Source organism: Lampetra planeri, chromosome 4 (genome assembly GCF_965212315.1).
Source record: "Lampetra planeri chromosome 4, kcLamPlan1.2.h2, whole genome shotgun sequence".
Classification (NCBI taxonomy): Eukaryota; Metazoa; Chordata; class Hyperoartia; order Petromyzontiformes; family Petromyzontidae; genus Lampetra; species Lampetra planeri.
The window spans coordinates 29111831-29133426 of NC_136110.1; the positions used below are offsets into that span (position 1 = coordinate 29111831).

The window sequence follows — 21596 nt, forward strand, 5'->3', positions numbered from 1 at the left end:
CAAATAAAGCAATGCATGTCTCTGACTGTGACTATCGTGTGCTCGGTCTTGAGACGGTTGTATTTAGACGCTATATACAAAGCCAACAATGTTTTGAACATCGTCCTGAAATGTACAAGGGATACGGCGGTTCATTATTTGATTAAAATATATTCTTATCATAAACTCACCAGTAAATTGTGCACACACGATTCATTGCAAGTGTGTGCACATTCTGAGTTAATGTCACGTACAGGCTAATGGAGTGAACGACATTGTGCAAACTTTACCGAACAAAAAATGAAACAATACAAATGAGACCGTCTGCTACGGGACAAAGTAAAAGTCAATACAGGTACTTACATCGAATTCCTGGACCAGAATTTGAACAATGCATCAAATCAAGTGGCAACGGGTGGCAGTGAATCATTACACGCCTATTTACCCAGCAGTGATTAAAAGCACATGCTGCACATGTTATACATTACACCGTTATTAATACAATTATTATTCTACAACAGTGCAAGCTAATAATGGCGCAGTGGTGGCGACCCTGGGGTTAGTGCACAGCCGTTACAAACCTCGCGACCCACATTCGATTTCCGGCCACGGCTAAAATTAGTGGCGAGAAATATTTGAACCACACAACCAACTCGCTCCCTTCACCAGCCCACACTGAACATTGTCGTGAAATATATGGTAAAAACAAAACCCATTACTGACGCAGCGTGGAAAGATCTTCATTTTATAGCAATAGATAAACAAAGTGTTATAAACTACGATGGTAAATTTATAACGCGCGGAGGAGGGGGGGGCACACTATATTGAGTGAACATTATCAATTATACTTTTCGCAAGACTTTAAGGAAACTGGACTGTATACTGGTTTCATCACGGGAATCGTCAGTACAGTTTAACCATCGTAACGATGTAGCCGGTTCATCGACTTACATTTAGGGGCTTAATTTCAGCCAAGTTCAAGTTCAAGTTAATTTATTAGGTATAGACCTGTGAGCCATTCGGCTCTTGAATCGGGTGCAACCGCAACAAACAAAAAAACAAAAACATGAAAAAAAAACATCTTAAAGTGAATATGTGACTAAGTGCAAACAGAAAATCCAAGAAAAGACAGCAAAATATTGCAGAAAAAGCACCGTACACCAACGCTGTGTGCAAAAATCCCAGTGGGATGCAAGTCAAACAACAACAACAGATCTTTGGCTGCGGCTCCAAGTCACGCACCGCGTTGCTCAATCTAGCGGTGACCGGGAAAATATCCGGTGAGAAAAAGAGGCCTGCTCACACGTGTTATTGCTGTGCACAACTGGGGAGGACATACTGTGTAGCTCGTGGTCGTTTGCAGTGCAGAAAGCCAATCCACAAAGGGATGGTGTTTGAGAAAGATGGACCCGATTTGAAATCGCTATATCTCTGCAACCACGAACCGCCCATGAATGAAACTCTTACCACTTGAAAGGGCAGGGCATAGAGTTTCGAATGATTACCGCTCGATGTCTCTACCAACGCACAAACAGCCCCTAGCTTCAGTCATTCGCAAGACACACTGGATAGGTCGCACGAGACCCCAAGACTTGGCGCTACACTCTTGGCCCCCAAGATCACCCCCCAGACATCATCACACCCTGCGACTTTTTCTTGTGGGGATACGTCAAAGACCCGTGGTGTTTTTGTGCCACCGTTAGCGACTAATCTGGATGACCTCAAAAATAGAATCACGGCAGCCGTGACTTCAGTGGAAGAAGACACTTTGAGAGGCGTTTGGGACGAATTCAACTATCGTCTCGATGTTGTCTGTACAGCAGGTGGAGGGCACATAGAGCATTTATAAAATGGTTAGTAAAACTTGATAACTCATTAAACCGTTTGTGACTTTTAGTGTAATTGTAGCATGTTGCCATCGTGAAATATACTGCTTTGAAATTGGGTCCATCTTTTTTAAACACCCTGTATGTACCTGTCAACCCATACGGTTTACCCTGTATTCTTGTGCAGGGAAATTTAGTTTTCAGGTCCATACGGCGTACAGCCGTTTCAATACGGGCAGAATAAATATTTTTTGTCTATGTTCATGGGTCTCTGCGTGTCTATGTCTCTGTGTGAATCAGTGGGTCTCTGTGAATCTGTCGGTCTCCGTAAGAGTATGCGTCTATGTGTGAGTCTACGGGTCTCTGTGTGTTTTTTTTGTATTGGTGTGGTCACTTTCTGACCCACCCCTCCCAGACATCTGTGAAAAAGAGCTTCATAGCTCATCGGATTTCTCCAGTATGAATACAGATTCTAATCATATGGGTCTCTATGTGAGTCTATGGGTCTCCGTGTGAGTCTATGGCTCTCTGTGCGAATTCTGTGTGCATTGGCATCGTGCTGTTCGCCTTGTGGTCTAACACTGCTTGAGACTAGGCAAAGTATGATCCTCTGTGATCCTCTGTCCTTTGTTACGAAGAAGGCTGTCTCTGGTGTAGACCAAACAGTTTCAAGGACAAAGCATATATTACCAGAGCATGTTTTTTGTTTGCATCCTCACCACATGTGTGGTTAATTGCAGGCACGGTTCCTTGCAAAAATGTTTCTGTTTGCTGTCTGAACATCTTAACACCTATTCTTGGTTCTTTCGGTAAAGTCACGTAGAGGGGAAAAAAAATATTGCTGTGGGTTTCACACCTGATTGTGATTGCTTGTGTTTCAATCGAAACGTCGTGAGAATTTTATTGTTTTATTTTTATTATTTTATTGTTTTTTTCCCCTTCTACGTGGCTTTACCGAAAGAATCAAGAATATGAATCCCTGTAGTCACGAAAGCTTTAAATCGAAATCTTAACACCTATTAAGATGTTGCCAGAAAGGCTAAAACCTCTTCTTATATAATGATTTCCGATCGCCTCTGGTGTACGACGAGAAAAGTGGCCACCAAGGGATTTGAAGCTTTCGTGACTGCAGGGATTCATATTCTTGATTCTTTCGGTAAAGTCACGTAGAAGGGAAAAAATAACAATAAAATAAAAAAACAATACAATTCTCACGTTGGTATAAAATAAAACGAATGTTATTTTATAAAATATTGTATTTATAAAAAAAAATTTTTTATACCTCCGTGACTTTACCGAAAAAACCAAAGGGTACGCATCGGGGATGTTGGATTCACATTGATGATGCCCCCCCGGGACAAATCTGGCAAACCAGCCGAGTCAGCGGACATGCAGGCAAACATTGCTGAGCTGGCCGAAACGGTGACAGCTGTTGCAGAGACGGCTCACCACTGCCACCTGTCTTTTCTTGGATTTTCTGTTTGCACATAGTCACTTTAAGATGTTTTCTTGTTCATGTTTTTGTTTTTTGTTTGTTGCGGTTGCACTCGATCCAAGAGCCGAATGGCTCACGGGGCTATACCTAATGAATGAACTTTGAACCTAGACTCCCTGCTCGTTCGCACGCGTCGTGAAAGAGCGCGGCATCGCAGAAGCGATGTCACAGGGCGTAGCGATAGATGATGATGATGGTGGTGGTGATGCGCCGTCTGCTTCTGCCTTCCACGTCGACACAAATATGGCATGGGGGGGGGGCTCAGGTGCATCAACAGCCCGCAGAGAGAGTGAGTCGGGATGTCTGCAGTGCGTAGCTGGGCTAAGAGGTACCCACGTGCATTGTAGCTCGTGTGGTCAGAGCCATTGTATTTCACGGTATGGGGCCGTCCGTAAATGACGTCACGCGATTTTGGACGATTTTTGACGCCCCCCCCCCTTCGTCACACGGCGTCACGAAAAGTCAGACCCCCCCCCCTCAAATATGACGTCACAAAACTCTGCCCCCCCCCCCCCAAAATAAAACATGCCTCAAATCGCTTTAAACTATTGTCATTGTAGTGCGTATTTAATGTGGCGCTGCATTCTGATGTTGTAGGAGAAAACATTTATAAAAAAAAGTATATTTAATTAAGTAGAACGTGTTGTCTATATTTATAAGTTTCGCATTTTGATGTGACGTCACATTTATGAAACCCCCCCACCTCGTCACACATCGTCACAAATGTCTGACCCCCCCCCCCCTAGGTGCGTGACGTCATTTATGGACAGCCCCTTATAACTTTAATTTGCCAAACAGACGAAATGGTTTTCGTGGGCCATATAATGCAGAGCTCACCCTGTATATTTCACAGACTTTTAGACCAATGGCAATATCCCATTGTTGCATTTTACGTTCTGCGTGAATATATACACACACAGTATGCACATCTGCTAAATATTATGTTTGCATTGCAACGATTGCACACGCTCAAGAATGCCTGGGATACTCTGCAACAGCATCGTGCAAAAAAAAACAGGAAAAAGTTATGACAATCGGTTGCGTCCGCTAATTTTTTTCTTTCTTTCACGAAACAAAAACAAAAACGCTCGGCAGACGTGGTCGCCCGCTGGGCCACTCCGACTTGATGCAACTTCAACAACTGCAAAGGGAAAAATGGACTTTCGCCACCGACCCAAAAAACATTCGAACGCACCCGTCATGAAAGTGACACAGCAGGTCGACGTTATGGGCAACGAACGGCGCCCGATCAGAGCACACGCTGTGTGAGAATGGGTCCGTCCATAAATGACGTCATGCGATTTTTGACGATTTTTAACCCCCCCCCGTCACAAAAAAGTCAGACCCCCCCTCAAATTTGACGTCACAAAGCTCTGCCCCCCCCCCCCCCAAAACCATATTTACATTTTTATATATTTATTTAAAGTTGCGCATTTTGATGCGATGTCACATTTCTCAAACTCCCCACCCGCCCCCTTGTCACACATCGTCACAAATGTCTGACCCCCCCCCCCCCCAGGTGCGTGACGTAATTTATGGACGGCCCCTATGGGTCGTGTTCATTTTCATACAAATTATGCTATTTTTATGTTGTAAATGTGTGATTCGTGCTTATGTATCACTACAATGCACTTTGTTACATATAATTATATGATTGCTGAATTATGGGGTTCATAAAGACGATTATTGTGCTCTGGATCCCCACACCTCCGATGAGAGCGGTTGGCTATGTACGGTGTGAAAGAAGTTCAACATACATACGCATACATATTCACGTTGAATACGTTTTAATGTATCGGCCCATTTTCAACTTTGTTTAAAATCAAACTCGGAAATGGTTTCATGTACGGTGCACTCTTCTGCATAAAGAAGTTGTTTGGGTTAGATCGCGTCAACATAAACGTGTGGTAAACCCACTTCAATCTGACACAGCCAATTAGTAAGGTTTGTCACGTGAACAAAACTTGCCAATTAGTGACTACTTCTGCACACCGCTTGTGTGTTGGACAGTAAACCCACAACGTTTACAATTTGAGTACTGCGACGTTTCGCTGGCGATTACAAATAAGTAAAATGAAAGAAAACTTTTTTTTAAACACGCTTTAATGTAATGTACCATACTAGTAATGGCAAAACTCCACGACTCCAGGAAGTGGCCCCGAAGCTTGCCATCACATAAGGGACCGTGGCCAATTACAGCCAACGTGAGTTGACAGTGGACAATTAGACCCAAGCCGAAACATAACATATAAAAAATAATGTTAAAATTTTTTTTTTTATGATACAATATAGTATTGTCATCAGTAAGACATGAGTATATGAAGTTTGCAGTTGATAGCACATTGGGAAGTGGGTTAGAATTGAGTTACAAGATTTGAGCATACAACAGACAGAGTGAGTTAATAGAAAGCGTGTAAAAATATTGTTCACAAATATATTCGGTATTTTAATGATAGAATATAGTATTGTCATCAGTAAGACATAAGTATACGAAGTTTGCAGCCAATAGCACATTGGAAATGGGTTAAAATTGAGTTACAAGATTTGAGGATACGACAACAACAACAGACAGAGTGAGTTAATAGAAAGTGTGTAACAATAAAAAACAGCTTCATCAGGCGATTATCCTGAATTGTGAAGAAGCCTTCTGGTTTCCGGTCTCAAACGGAGTAGGGTGATGGATAACACTCGTCGCCACAGCCTACGTGTTAAATCGCACCATGCGGTCAAGTACGCTAATGGTTACACACGTAGGATTATTCATCGTTCACGGAAGAGGTGGCTACTGAGTGCATCATGGGCAGACATGAGAGCCGACGAACCGTGTCGTAGGGCATTGTGTCTCGGGCTGTTAATGAAACGCACCGCAATGGATGATAATTGTGTGCAATTGCGATGAGAGTCAGTTATGGGCTTTTCGTGAGCCAGAAATTCACAAATAACCAAACTGCTCATCTCCAGCTCTACAGATTCAACGGAGGCATTTCCTGGCGAACTTATCTGGACGCGGACTTGGATATGAATTGCTATTCACCCAGCCATGCACAAAGTGTAAGCATCTGTCCTTTCCCACAATGTCGCGAGCCTGTTTATTATCCATGAGTCGTAAATCAGAAAATGTCTTAAAGATCCCCTCTCTCTTACGACGTTCGCAGTCACATTGGGTAAACAGCGCCACGTCTGTTTAACTTGAGAGCCATACAATGTGTCCTTATTGACACTTTTCTTTGTTGGCCTTCATGCACCTGCCTCTGCACGGGTGACTAATTGATGTCCCAATTGTAAAAATGTTTCCAAAATTTGTCCGGCGCCATTGTTCAGCGTTCTTTCGTGGGAGTGTCAAAATGATAAATAAAGCACAGAGAAGATGCAGTACAATAGAGCATCATCTGCAGCAGGGTGGGGAGGGGCTTGGTGAGGAGGGTGGGGAGGGGCTGGGTGGGGAGGGCGGGGCTGGGTGGGGGGTGGGAGGGGTGGAGCTGGGTGGAGAGGGGCTGATCACCCCGTGGTGCCCTTATAAAACTCAACGTTTAACCTACTCACGCCGGCTTGTGCCCGCCCTCACAGTCGGCCATATTTGCGGAATACACCACGCCGCCGTTGACCCTGGCCATTGACCGAGCAACCCAACGTTCCTACCAACTCCCTCCGCAGGAATGTGTTTCATACTCTACCGTTATACCTCCGAAAGTTGAAGTTAATGACAATGAATGGTAACGTACTCATTGGTTCTTTCGGCAAAGTCACGTGACTTTACCGAAAAACCAAAGAGTATGGATCCCTGCAGTCACGAAAGCTTCAAATCAAGATTGAATAGTAGCGTATTAATGTGCCCGTGGAGTGACACGTTGAATGGATGCATAATACGGTAATGGTGTACCTGTGGGCATGGCACTCGGATCGCAAATATTGACGTGAGCGATGAAACAAAACGAGAGGCGCAACGCTTGGAATTGTGTTGAGGCACAGACGGAGACACACAGGGATTCATGGGGCGCACACAGGTTGAAGGCGTGTTTCCTGTTCACACTCGGCACTTTAACGATGTTGCTGCTCACACAGTCATACACACTACTGTATATATATTCTGTATATCAGGGGGTGAGGAACCTCCTGAGAGCAGTCATCATCACTGAGAGCCTAATAGGACCACACAAGAACACACCTCGGTATTTAATCCAGTAATAACGCAAACAATAATTGTGTCTTTATCATAATGGGACCTCCTTTGCCAGTACCAAAATATACTAATAGGGGTTTTCCCCTTTTTTCTGGCAACAAAACTGACACCTTTTGCAAGGAATCATGCTTACATTAACCACAATACTTGCAGTCAAATGCAAACAAAAAACAATACTCTGATAATGTATGCATTGTCCTTGAAACTGATTGGTCCACACCAGAGACAGCTTTCTTTAGAGCCTAGTCTCATATGGTGTTCGACCAGATGACGACCAGATGACCAGATGATGTTAATAATTGTGTCTGATTTGTTCAGTTAACCGAGTGCGCTAAAATTAGAAACGCGGCGTTTCCAGATCGACAATGTTTGCCTCGAGTACCTCACCAGTAGGGACGGCTAAGATGCTTGCAGTGAAGGGTTAAATATTGTTTGCAGCCTGTTTGGGAAGGGGGAGGCCTCATGTGGCCGTGGGAAGTGTGAAATTAAGTCATGGGCCACAGGCCCCTCCCCCTCGTGTATAAGGTGATCCGTGCACAGTGACGCACACGTTCTGCAATGAAAATTGTGCGTTTGGCAGTTAGATGTGTCAATGGGTTTGATATTGTGTTCTATAATTAGCAACGCTGCAGTCAGCTGATTGAGAAAATCCCTCTGTGAGCGTTCTTAAAGGGAGAGGCAGCCAACAAAAAACCCAAACAGCACTTATCTTATAGGCATACACCTTTGTTGTACCGTAGTTCTATGCTATGTCTGTGCTCCCTATCGATGACGAAATTTTGCAGAGCAGACGATATGATTATCGCGGACCTTCTAGCGTAAAGTATATCATAGGATACTCTTTGGCACGTAGATAGAAAATTAATAGATCACGACGTTTTGATCGCAACACAAGCAACCGTCATCAGGTGAGACAACCATTTGGCGGTGGTGAACTGGTCCTGGGCCTCCCCCAGATCGCCTCAGCCTTACTGTCTCTCGCTGAGCTGCATTGGCCTCCGGTTGCCGAACGGATGCATGATAAGGTCGCACACGTTACACACAAAGTGCTTGCCACAAGTGAACCACAATACCTTGCTGATCTCGTCGAGGAGCATAAACCATCATCACGCGAACTCCGGTCATCCTCGCAGTGGCTTTTGGCTGGCCACCGAACAAAGACGGTGACCGCACTTTCAGATGCGCTTCTGCGGTCGTCTGGAACGCTCTGCATTTCAACATTAGGAAGGCCACTGGAGCTATGAACTTTTAAACCTATATTGAAAACTAATTTCTTTGGAACTGCTTTTTGTGTTTAGTTTGTTGTCCTTCCCCTCGCACCTCTGATCAGCACGGTCGGCTACCTGCAGTGGGTGCGAAAGAAGTTCAACGTGCACACGTACGTACTACCCAGTACCCGGTGCTCCTGTACATGGTGTGCTGTGCACGCAGGGGGCCGCACGAGAGCTGGTACCGTCTCGTTGTTCCGCGGCAGGGACATGGGCCGCTGCACAGACGGTGGCCTCTGGGGTGGCGGCGCCCGATCGCTCGCGTTCGTCACCGCCACCTCGCCGCCGGCTCCCACCTCCTCCAACGTGGCGTACAGGACCTCGGCCTCCCTCGGCGCCGCCTGCGGGAGACACGTGTTAGCCCTCGCCGGCCGACGGAACGTCGCACCGTTCGTCTACCCCGCTCGCTCACTCGCTCGCTCGCCCACGGGTTGACACCGACACATGCGGCGCTGGTGCCGGACCACCTGGAGGTCAATGAGCGGAAATTATGTTTGGGGCCCTCCTCGCCACTAACTCTGTGGATTCATGAACTCTTGAGTGAGGTTACAGGGAGAAATGTTCACAAGAGACAGAGATGGAAGTGAGATGAGAGATCCAGACAACGTTGAGATGAGAGAGATTAATGAGGTTTTATATTTATTAGGGTTATAATTCAAGCTGATATGTGGTGCACTACTCTTTTTTTTACTCGGGGCACGAAGGTTTGTTGACTTTGTTTGGTCCTAGATTCGTCACTTTTGTAAAAATCCGAAACTACAACCGTGGCCAAGGCTTCATTTCTCACTGAATGTTTGCCAGGTCGCTCATAGACTGGGAAGAGTCAAGTGAATAGTAGCCACCACAGCTATAACAAGAGGTACACTGGGTGTGACGTGGAGTTGTTTTACATATTTTTCATTCCGTTTTTTAATGATTAGCCAGGCTCATTTTCAAAAATATTGCTCATGAAAGATCTAAGCTTTTTATGTCTCGCTTAAAACCAGATAAAAAAAAAGGGCATGACCAAAGCTGTAGTGGAATACGTTTGTTTGTCAGTGGAGCTAATTTCACTAAAGCCCTATTTCTAGCAATAGCCAAATGGATTGGTGGCACACCAGGAGATGGAAGCCCAAGGGCCATGGTGCCCAAAATGGGTGGAATGGGGCAGTCTTGAATTCAAGGCCAGGGACCCACAAGACCACGGTGGTGAGATGTTAACTACTTTGATTGATGTACAGGTGTCTGTGGGTTCGATCCTGACCCTGAAGCCTGTATATTCGGAGTCTGCGTGTTCTCCCTGTGGTTCGCGTGGATTAATCTCAGGGTCCTCCAGTTTTTCCCTCCACATTTAGAATCAACATCATGCGTTTATAGTGTTTGGCTGCTGTACATTTCCACATGATAAGCTACTTCGTCACGCTATAATGTGTGGCCAGGCCGCTTCCGAAAAAAAAACTACACAACTCAGTGGGCCTTACCTGGTAAAATAAAATATATAGTTGAGTTTATAGTTTTGAATAGTTTAGACCATCATCGAGGTTGAAATCCACAAGGCTGGCCTAAAAATGTTGTGTGGAAAGGGGAGTGGTCCCAAAATGTAAAGCTTTTTGAAAAATGACCATAAATCAATCCTAATCATACGATCAATGTATTTCGATTTAAAGCTTTCGTGACTGCAGGGATTCATCTTCTTGGTTCTTTCGGTAAAGTCACGTAGAAGGGAAATAATACAATAATAAAAATAAAACATAATAAAATAATTCTCACGACGTTTCGGCCACAACGCAAGCAGCCGTCATCAGGTGAAGAACAGGTCTGTCGGAAAGACAACGTCTAAATGCCGGAAAGACAGCGTCTGAATGCCATTCAGACGCTGTCTTTCCGACATACATGTTCTTCACCTGAGGACGGCTGCTTGCGTTGTGGCCGAAACGTCGTGAGAATTATTTTATTATGTTTTATTTTTAGTATTTTATTATTTCTCTTCTACGTGACTTTACCGAAAGAACCAAGAAAATCAATGTATTGTCACTGGTAAATATCAATAAAATAACATTGATATGTTGGGTCGTCAGGGGTGGGGGGGGGGGCACATGTCCACATGCCCCCCACCCACTCCTCGATCTGCCGCTGAGGCCTTCAGGTGAAGGCCATTGTCCAAGGCCAAACCCCCTTTAGCTGGCTGATTAGGCGCAGTGGGCAAAACTCGTGTGGCAGTGCTGGAACTGCCAAACAGTTTTAAACAAACACAAAAAAAACCGAGTCATTACATTAAAATAAATATTTGTAAACTATTCATTAACTTTTTTTTTGTACAATATCGCCAATCAGCCAGTACTTATACATTTTCTGACATTTGTCACCCAGGAGAAATTACACACGACCACCATTGGAACCTCATTTGCCAGTAGAAAAATATGATAATTGTTTTTTTACCCTTTTATCTGGCAACAAAACTGACACCTTTTTTTTACAAGGAGTCGTGTTTGCATAGACCACAATACCTGCAGTCGGAATGCAAACAAAAAACACACGACCAGTTTGAAATGTGACCCAAGTCGTCTAACCTATGGGAGCTATGCACTTTTAAATCTCAATTGACAACGTATTTCTTGAGCATTGCTTGTTGTGTTTAGTTTCTTATCCCACCCCCCGCACCTCCGATTAGCAGCGTTGCCTACGTATGGTGAGAAATAAGTTCAAATAATCACAAAGCATTGTTTACATACAGCGACTGAGTGCGTGCTTATTTGTGCGTAAAATTAGTCCAGTGTCATGAATGCATCTCCTCTTTTGAAGTGACTTCAAAAGGCCTCTTAAGCCAAAGACCAGAAGGCACTTGTTCGCTGCTTGTCAATAGCGTGATACACTGCATTTGTAACGTAGAGCATCGTTTGGGCTCAGCTGAATTAAGTGGAAAACCAGACATGCAGTCCATGTTTTTTTTGGTGCATGAGTACAAGGACAGTACAAATACGAATACATGAGGTTAAAAACAAGTTTTTCAATGCACACACTTTCATTTGCACTCAAAAGTTGAAGATACAATATTTTGAATTAATCAAATTTGATGGGTCGAATGAAAGTGGGTGGCTTGCATAGAGAAAATGAAACATATGGAAAGGAAGCAATCCCCTTTTTTATATGATTCATTCTGGGGTCAAAATAATTTATTTGCTACCTTTGAGTGCAAATAAAAGTGTGTGCGCATTGAAAAACGTGTTTTTAACTGAATTAAGTGGCAATCCAGACATGCAATACTGTACATGATTTATGGCGCATACGTGCAATGACAGTGGTGCCTAAGTAGAGCTAAGAAAAAAAAACTCAACACATTAGTTCATAACACAACTATAAAAGCAGCAACAAAAACATTTCAGGTGATGTTTCATCAAATAACTCCTTAACCCGCCCCCCCCAGCTCTTTTGAGAGCAGTGGTGAGTCTGCGTATACAGTACGGTAACATATTCAAATTGAGTTTAAAATGTTTTTTTTAATCCATGTTTTACGGGCCCATAAAACCACATTTCAAGCGACAAACAGCGCCATTGAAGGTGCAACAGTTTTGAGTTAACACACTCGAATTCAGCAACGTTATATAGTGTCCCATAAGTCTGGAATCATAGGGAAAATAACGAATTCGTATTTTTTTAAGTTTCTGCGGTGCCTGTGGAATGGCCCGCAAGAAGCACCGATCTCACACCGCTGGATTTGTTTAAATCTCTGGGGTCACTTGAAAGTGCTGGTCAACGCGGAGAAATTTCAGAGTGTTGAACATTTGCGTCTTCGCATTATTGACGCGTGTAACACCATCGCCCCTGATACCATTTACCGCGTGCTTGCTGGCCAGGGTATCTCGTCTGGAGTTGTGTATCAGGAGCAACGGTGGACACTTTAAGATGTTTCTTGTTCGTGTTTTTGTTTTTTGTTTGTTGCGGTTGCACCCGATTCAAGAGCCGAATGGCTCACAGGGCGAAACCAAAGAAATGAAACTGACACATTGATCACGTTCTGTGAATAAAGAGGTTACCATTGCCTTTTTGGTATTATTTTCACCTACGATTACAGACTTATGGGACACCCTATACATAAGAACTTGGGATGACAAATGACGGCAGGGAATTCCAAAGTCGAGCGCGTACTTCGCATAGAAGCCAGCAATACTTCTAGATTGGAAGCTTTCGTGACTGCAAGGATTCATACTCTTAGTTTTTTCGGTAAAGTTACGTAGGTAAAAAATGAAATTAAAATAAAAAAAAATCACGACGTTTCGGAGGCAACACAAGTCTCCGTCATCAGGTGGGACCGTCACAGCCAGATTTGCTGTATCAAGTGAGGCAGGGATTCCAAGATGCAAGTTCTTAAATACAATACTGCCGGCACTGTATTGACAACATCATATTAAACGACGACGCAGGCTCGCGATACTTTGGCAGTGAAGCTAAAAAAACAAAGTTTTGGAAAGTTAAAAAAACCAAGGACATGTTTGGGAGTTATTTATTTGCGGAGTCAGTTAATTATAAAAGCTTCAAATACAGGGGCACTTCCAGCGCACATTGGCACGGACACAAGCGTGGATTTAGAACAGGGGCGAGTGGGCGGAAGAGAGAGAGCAAAACAAACTTAGCATTTATTAGCAAAAACGTGATAGCCAGCAGGCAGGCGAGGGGTGGTTGTGGTGGTTGGGTGGGAGTGATAAATAATGAAATAAGCTCGACATGAAATACGATTGGGTCCTGCAAACAGCCACACATGGCGTCTGGGTGCATGCAGGGTTGTAGTTAGAGGATGGTGGTGGTGGTGGGTGAGTGGGTGGCCAGAACCGGCTAGATCCAGCCACCGCTCGGGTTCGAGGTACAATGCGTATCGACAGGAAATGGCTCGTGAGGTTTTTTTTGGGGGGGGAGGAGGGTGGTGGTGGTTGTGCAGACACCGCGCAAAGCAAGCGGTGTGTTTATCTGCATTGCATTGCGTTTGTAAGTCGGTTGCATTGAGTCTTTGCTCGCAAGTTCACATAGCACTTACACACGGACAGTCAACACGCACACAGTCAGTCAACACGCACACGGTCAACACATACACGGTCAACACGCACACGGTCAACACGCACACGGTCAACACACACACAGTCAACACACACAGTCAACAACACACACGGTCAACACGCATTCACATAGCACACACACAGTCAACACACACACGGTCAACACACACACGGTCAACACGCATTCACATAGCACACACACAGTCAATAACACACACACACAACAACACACAGTCAACAACACACACTCACATAACACACACACAGTCAACACGCATTCACATAGCACACACACAGTCAACACACACACAGTCAACACACACAGTCAACACACACACGGTCAACACGCATTCACATAGCACACACACAGTCAACAACACACACAACAACACACAGTCAACAACACTCACATAGCGCACACACACAGTCAACAACACACACGGTCAACACGCATTCACATAGCACACACACAGTCAACAACACACACAAGGTGAGTCAACACACACACACGGTCAGTCAACACACAGTCAACTCGCATTGACAGTCGACAAGCGCGTTGTACAAACAGCTGCCCTCCGTGTCTGCAATTCAGGCACGTGGTGGGGGTACACCCCCTATCCTGGCCATGCACGGGTTCGATTCCCGATCACGACCACCACACTCAAACGAATACCCGGTGCGGTGCCTAGTAAACATCGCCACTGGGGAGACAAAGGCGGTCGGGCGTGGTGCTGCCCCCCCCCTACCACTTGTGTACCGTGCCAGCCTTCATAGGTGCTAACTCGCTAACAGCACTTGCCCCAACAGTGTGTTCACAGGCTACACGGTGGACCTTTGTCTTTGCTGCGCGTGTTGACATTTTGCTCGTACGTGACGGAGTGGGTGGGGGCAGTTTTGTCGGCAATTGAATCGAGCTGAGTTGAATGTGTTGCGTTAACTAGGTCAAATATGCACAATGATGAAGGATCATTGCCTGAAGCGTCGCCAGATAGGTGTGTTAAAGAGTGTTTTTCGTTTGTGTTTGTGCAGCACTGCCAACGCAGCATCGCCAAATGATTTCTTGAAGCTGGTTTAAGGTCAGACATAACATTGTGCAGTCCAACCCAGAGCTCATCCGAGTTGTACACTGAACGTTAATGCGGTCACGGTTGTTAATTCTGAGATGAAAAAAAAGGTTGGAAAACGTTTTTCTGACTTTGTAAAACAATTTACGACTTCACAAATATTTAGCTGCGTGCAGCCCTTCGTCATGCATAAACATACCAAATGAACCCCTGGATTGTTTTTTTGTTTGAGCATTTTTGTTATCGTATACAATAGCATTGTTTCTCAGGGGAAGGGAGGAAAAACAATCCTCCCTCGATTTTGTTTCTGCGTATTCCGAACGCTGAGCAAAAAATGACCGCGCGGAGTTTGAAAAATAAATCCATAAATATTTCAGGTGACATCTCTGGATTGCACACCCGTGCCTCCTGATTCACGGTAATTGAGCTGTGGCCTAATCTCAAATGCAATACCCTTCGCCCGACGTCCTCGGTAAATTATTCAACACGGTACGTCTGTCCGCTCGGTCAAAAAAGGTGCTCGGGAAAACACGTTGCTGCCAACCGATCGCCAATAGATTTACCAAAAGCCACGCCGGGTTTTTTGTTGTGCTGGAAGCGAGCTAGATGACCCATATTATGGTCTTGTTTGTCACGTTCACGGTTTATGAGCTCGTGTCCTGGCAGCCACTCTGTTACCAGTTACAGGTGCCCGTTGGCTTTTGGTGGAGTCCAATTGTGGGTGACTGCCACTCTGCTGTCACCATGGAACCAGTGGATGTGTGCTGCAGGTCAGATGTGGAGGCACACAGGAAGCCGCGTCCACGCGTAACTCTTAATTGGGAACATTTATAATCCCTCGTATAGGTACGATGTTTACCACGCGCACGTGACCAGCGCTTCTGTCAATCAACTGCTTGGATGAGGGCCTACCCAGGCCACGCAGGTTGTAGGGGTTATTGATCATAACGTAGCCACGCTTGTCATGCGGGTTGGTGCAAGGCAGGGAGCATATACGCTGGGGCAGAGCGCGGCACAATGCCTCTTTGTATTTCACCAATCACCTTTATTTGACCCAAATCATGCGCTGCGATGTAAAAAAATAAAGGACTCAAAACACGAGGGCCCACATGAAATGTCAAGGCCACAGAAGGCTGCGTGTGTAAACAACGCCAGTGTCAGCCACGATCAGATACTTATAATCTGGCTTGTTTACACGGATAAGGAGGCTGTATGAAGAGACAGATTCTCTCCAACTTCGCAAAGCACAAATTCACGAGCATAAAGTGAGCTGTTGGCATACAGCCAACACAATATGGTGTGGTAAATTTACCTGCAAAGTTCAACAACAACAACCACCATTCTAGATTTGAAGCTTTCGTGACTGCAAGGATTCATATTCTTAGGTTTTTTCGGTAAAGTCACGTAGGTAAAACATTAAAATTAATAAAAGTAAAATAAAATAAAAATCACGACGTTTCGGAGGCAACACAAGCTTCCGTCTTCAGGTGGAACCCTTCCCCCCTCTCCAACCATTATATAAACGGAGTGGTAGCTCCTGCAATCTCTCATTTACTTGATACAGCTGTCGTGGCTGTGACGGTTCCACCTGAAGACGGAAGCTTGTGTTGCCTCCGAAACGTCGTGATTTTTATTTTTTTTATTTTATTTTACTTTTATTAATTTTAATGTTTTACCTACGTGACTTTACCGAAACAACCTAAGAATAACAACCACCATAGTTATTTTTTTTATTCAGCACTACGTGTCTCTGGCAACGTCTGACTTTTTTTTTTAAAGAAGAACACAATTGTATTAATATGTACTGTTTACTTTTTTCAAATTCCAACTATGCGATAGATGCATCTCGTAGTAGTCAGCCTGGTTAACCCAAAATACTTGGGTTCGTCCTATGATCTGCTAGAAAACGTTCAACCCTCCCTGCGACCTCACGGTGGGTGCACCTAGCCTGGCACAAACACGGTGAAGACATCGCAGCCATGTAAAATAATGTCAATTGCTTTATGTTGTAAAATGCCAAATTATTTGCCTAGGAATGCCTCATCGAGTCTCAAGTCCATGTTTCGGGAGGGTCCCAGCTATGTTGAGACGTTTAACCAATTCCATTAATGATCAATAATGAAGGGTTTCTTTTTTGGGAGTTAGATCGCGTAAATATAAATGTGTCGTTCACACGCCACCACCCGACACAGCCCATTTTAGCAAGGTTTGTCACGTAAATAAAAGTGCCAATCACTAACTACTTCAGCACACCGGTGTGTCGAAGAGTAAACCCACAACAGACTAGCCGTAGCTTCAGCCGCACCAACCTTACCATAATAATAAAAAGGGGGCCTGTCCTGGGTCCTCCCCCCTCAACCAGTATATATACGGGGTCGTATCTCTTGGAATTTCTCATTTACTTGATACAGCTATCGTGCTGTGACGGTTCCACCTGAAGACGGAAGCTTGTGTTGCCTCCGAAACGTCGTGATTTTTATTTTATTTTTATTTTACTTTTATTAATTTTAATTTTTTACCTACGTGACTTTACCTAAAAAACCCAAGAATATGAATCCTTGCAGTCACGAAAGCTTCAAATCTAGAAACCCACAACATTTACAATTCGAGTACGACGTTCCGCTGGTGAATAAACAACCAGCTCCATTTGCCAGAATTGTGGAGAAGTCTTCCTGTCCTCTTTGGTTCTTTCGGTAAAGTCACGTAGTTAGAAATAAAATAAATCAAATCACGACGTTTCGATTGCAACACAAGCGGTCGTCATCAGGCAAAGGAGTCAGCCTCTAAAGGCAAACTGTTTATAAGGGTTTGGGGATGGGCGAAGCCCAATTGCATCAACACCACCAGAAAAGTAAGAGACTCGATCTTAAATAATAATACTGGTAGGAACCATCTTCTTGGTTTTTTCGGTAAAGTCACGTAGAAGGGAAGTAATAAAATAATAAAAATAAAACATAATAAAATAATTCTCACGACGTTTCGGCCACAACGCAAGCAGCCGTCCTCAGGTGAAGAATGAAACACCACCAAGCTTGGAGCGTATGGTAGGAACGAGTATTATAACTGTTTATAAGGGTCCGTCGAGAGCAGCCCTCGTTGGCCCACCAAAGCGCAAATGACAAAACCAAATGACTACTTTTCACCTGTCCACCGCTGCCGCTTGCAGTCGGATTGCTGGCGCTGGCAGGGGCGTTTTCCTCCTCCTGTGCCCGCTGCTGATTCTTCTCCCCCTGCGCCCAGGTCTTCTCCGGTGGCGGAGGCGGCAGCTCTTCACTATCCCCGTGGCACTCGCCGTCCTTGAACGCCACCATCTTTTTGTTTTCCCTCGGCTGTTGCAGCAGAGCGAAAAGAAAACAACACACTGGGTTATGACCGGTTGGCTACGCACGGCGTGGATGAAGTTCAACACACGTACGTGCATGAACACGTGGGGCTCGATGGGCACGTGGAAGAGCGGTCCGAATGACCGATGGCAGCGGAGCCGGTTGGCTCGTGCTGTCTTTGTATGTCACACGCAACCCGTTGATGGCAATGTCAACAGCAAGCTCTTGTTGTTGTACACGTATGGCGGTTGTGTCAATCTACTGCTGGATGAGGGCCTCCCAACTCCCCCGTGCAGATCATTGGGTTTATTTGACCACACTGCGGGTTGGTGGCAAAGGCGTGGGAGCGTTGACTTGGGAGCATAGAAGTACAAGACAACAATGGATTTTAGCTGCACTGCCTCTGCTATGATGACCTGTTTGGGGATGCTGGTAGTCACCCATCCAAATACTATCCAGACTCGTGCCCTGAAGAGATCGGGCACAATCTGCGTGATTTTGGTCATAGGCAATGTCTTCATACTCATATTAGAAATACGTTTTGCTGGCTGGCTAGCTGCCTGGCTAAATGTCGCACGGGCAGGCAAGTGGTGTGCACGTGACGTCCCAACCCCCACCCTCCATCCCGCCCAGCTGTGCATCCCGAGCAAATGCACGGCCAAGTTCTATTAGAAAAAATGCAATCTATGTAATTACGGAGCTGTTCATCAAATTATCACACTATATCAGAAAAAGGTTTGCTGGCTGGTTGGCTTTCACGTCCGGAGGGAGGGCCGGATGGACGGACGGTCACATGCGGGCTGCTAGTTACATTACAAAATTATTTACCTCCCGCATGTCAATCCACTGCTGGATGAAAGCCTCCCCGTGCCTGTGTCAGTCATGGGGGTAGTTCGTCCGTAATTAGCATCATCATTATCATCGTAGCGGTGGTGAGGTTATTGTAACCGTCGCGAGGTACAGTCAAACAACCGCCATGGCCCGCACGCACGGCTTGGAGGAGGCCTTCGCCCTGCGGTGCACTAACAAAAGCGGCTGTGCGTGGCGCGTACAGCGCGACGCATTCGTCGCACGGCTCAGTCGCACGCGTCGCGATTCGCGGTTCTCCGCAAGCGGCACCCACGGTCGATTTCACGGGGCCGCCCTCCTTGGTCTTCTTCCGGACCTCCGCGTAGCAGGGCTCGGCCTGCGGGGCCACCTGACCCCGCGACTCGGGGAGTCGCGGCGCCGGGGTCGGCTGGGTCCCCTCCGCCTGAACCAATCCCCTGACGGCGTCTTCCACGTCCTCGTAGAGATTCTCGTCCCCCCCTGAGTCTCTCCGCGCCGCCGTCGCGGCGTCGCGGCCCTCTCCCTTCCGGCCCCACCGCCGCTGTCGTCTCGGGCAGCACGAGGTGGCCTTGGGCGACGGGGGTTCGTCCGCCGCCTTGTCCGGACTGTCGTCGCCAGCGACCGGATCCGCACTCTCGTCGTCCTGCCGTTCCGTGGCGCTGCCCGGGCTCGGGTCCTCCTGCTCCTGTGCTGCGCCTGTCCGGAACGAGCGAGATTTATACATTTTTTTAGTTTCTTAACGATAAATGTTTTTTTCCGCAGTGCAACCGTTGTTGGCAGGACGGGAACCCAGGCAGCTGCTGCCCTACCTTAAAGACAAACCGATGTTATTGTATGTTTGCATTACAGGAGTGCCAAAGCCATCAGGCTAGTTATTCCAATGGAAGCAGCTGGGATTTGGCAGATCATGAGGGGGGGAGGGGGGTAGAAGGGGGGGGGGGCTTATTCACAATAACGCAACTTATGTAGCTGCTGCCAGATTATTTCCTACAGATAAAACCTCTGTTTTATTTCACTTTTTACTTTCCAGTTCTCAAAAACTCAGAGCAGCCAAGCCGTTTGACTGCCCCATGCTGACATTGCTCATTTGCCGCAGTGTGAAATACGGCTGCCACCTGTCCTGGTTTTCCCAGGACCGTTCTCTTTTTGTTGTAGCTGTCCTAGAAAAATGTCATCTTTTTTCCCTGGGACGTTAAAAGTTAAGTTTTTTTGTCAGTAGCCGCTAATAATACTGTAATAACAACACACCGCTCAAGGCAATGCGTGCACACGTACAGTAGTTCTCCGCTCTTCCACTATTGCGAGACATTCTTTTTCCCCATGATGTGTCCCGGTTTTTTGTTGTCCCTCAAACCTCAGACGTGGCAACCCTCGTGTGGACACGTGTCCTACGTTATGGAAATGGCTCCTCGCCTCCACCAAGACGCACCGCCCAACTTGGAGAAGAAAGTAACCCCCACGAGGCGCACCGGGTGTGGGGAGACCTTCATTCGGTGGGGCGGATTGATAAAGGTCCGTGCCTGGCCTCGGAGCACTCGCATTCGCACGGATTTCGGTGGATGGGAAAGTGAGGCGGGAGCTCCGCTGGTTTGCACGGCGTTGCTCCACCGGTCGAGCTTTCGAGAGGAGCAGCAATGCCAGGGCGTGTGCCGGAAGTCATGGCACTGGGCGTGGAAAGTGAGTGGGGGTTTAAGATATTTACAGCAGGACAAGACTGGCACCGGTGCCAAGAGATATTGAGTTGCTGCATGTTGCTGCAACTGCATCGGGGCCCACAGGCCAGAGAGGGTCTCAGGCACTGGGCTACAAAAAGGGACAGAATTGAACAGGGCCTCCCCGTTTCATTCTTTGCATCAGGGCATTGTACCAACGTGCCCTGCCTCACCTGGTATACAGGAGGGCATGGGTTCGATCCCAAACCCTGACGCCTGTATATTTTGAGTTTGCGTGTCTCTCTCCCCGTGGTCGCGTGGATTTTGGTCCTCCGGTTTTCCCCTCCATATAAATTTCCACGTGACAAGCCACTTTGTTGAGCTATCATTTGTGGCCAGATCGCTTCTGAAAAAGAGCTACATCGCTCAGTGGGTCTTTACCTGGTAAAATATAAAATAGTTAGTTTTTCGTTTTAGTTTAGACTCGCACCATATTGCAATGGATTAGGTGAGAGAACAGCCTGAGAATACGTGGCAATAGCTCAAGTGCCTGCGTGGAGAGGACATGTTCGCAACGAGAGAGATGAACACCAACTCGGATGAACGGTTATTGAACGTGGAAACACCAGGGGAGGTGAAGACACAGAGGCAGGCCTATAAAGCAAGGCCGTAGCCATGGAGTCAACATTGGGGGGGACCAAATCTTCCAGGGGGTCTGGGGGTCCCAACCCAGAAAAAAAAAATCTAAATTTGAAAACGAATTTTCTGCCTAAAATATTACAAAATTCACAAACACATCGGATGGACTTTTATTTATTTTTTACAATAATGTTTATTAGTGTATTGTATTACATTGCTCTGTTTTTCTTTTTTTACCTTTTCTTGTTTCATTGTATGTAATGGCAGAGATTAGGGATTCAAAAAGTACAACCATAACCACATTCAAAAACAGGA

At 45.9% G+C, this 21596-nt stretch overlaps 1 protein-coding gene across 1 annotated transcript in view; it reads right to left on the reverse strand.

Moving 5' to 3' along the window:
• LOC144717907 (uncharacterized) overlaps positions 1-21596 on the reverse strand; it is a 78416-nt gene that overhangs the window by 11291 nt on the left and 45529 nt on the right. The window contains exons 5-7 of the mRNA XM_078593704.1: positions 19286-19686; positions 17983-18168; positions 8934-9089 (exon numbers count right to left, since the gene is read on the reverse strand). Coding sequence (XP_078449830.1) covers positions 8934-9089; positions 17983-18168; positions 19286-19686 — 743 coding nt within the window. The remainder of the gene's footprint in view (positions 1-8933; positions 9090-17982; positions 18169-19285; positions 19687-21596) is intronic.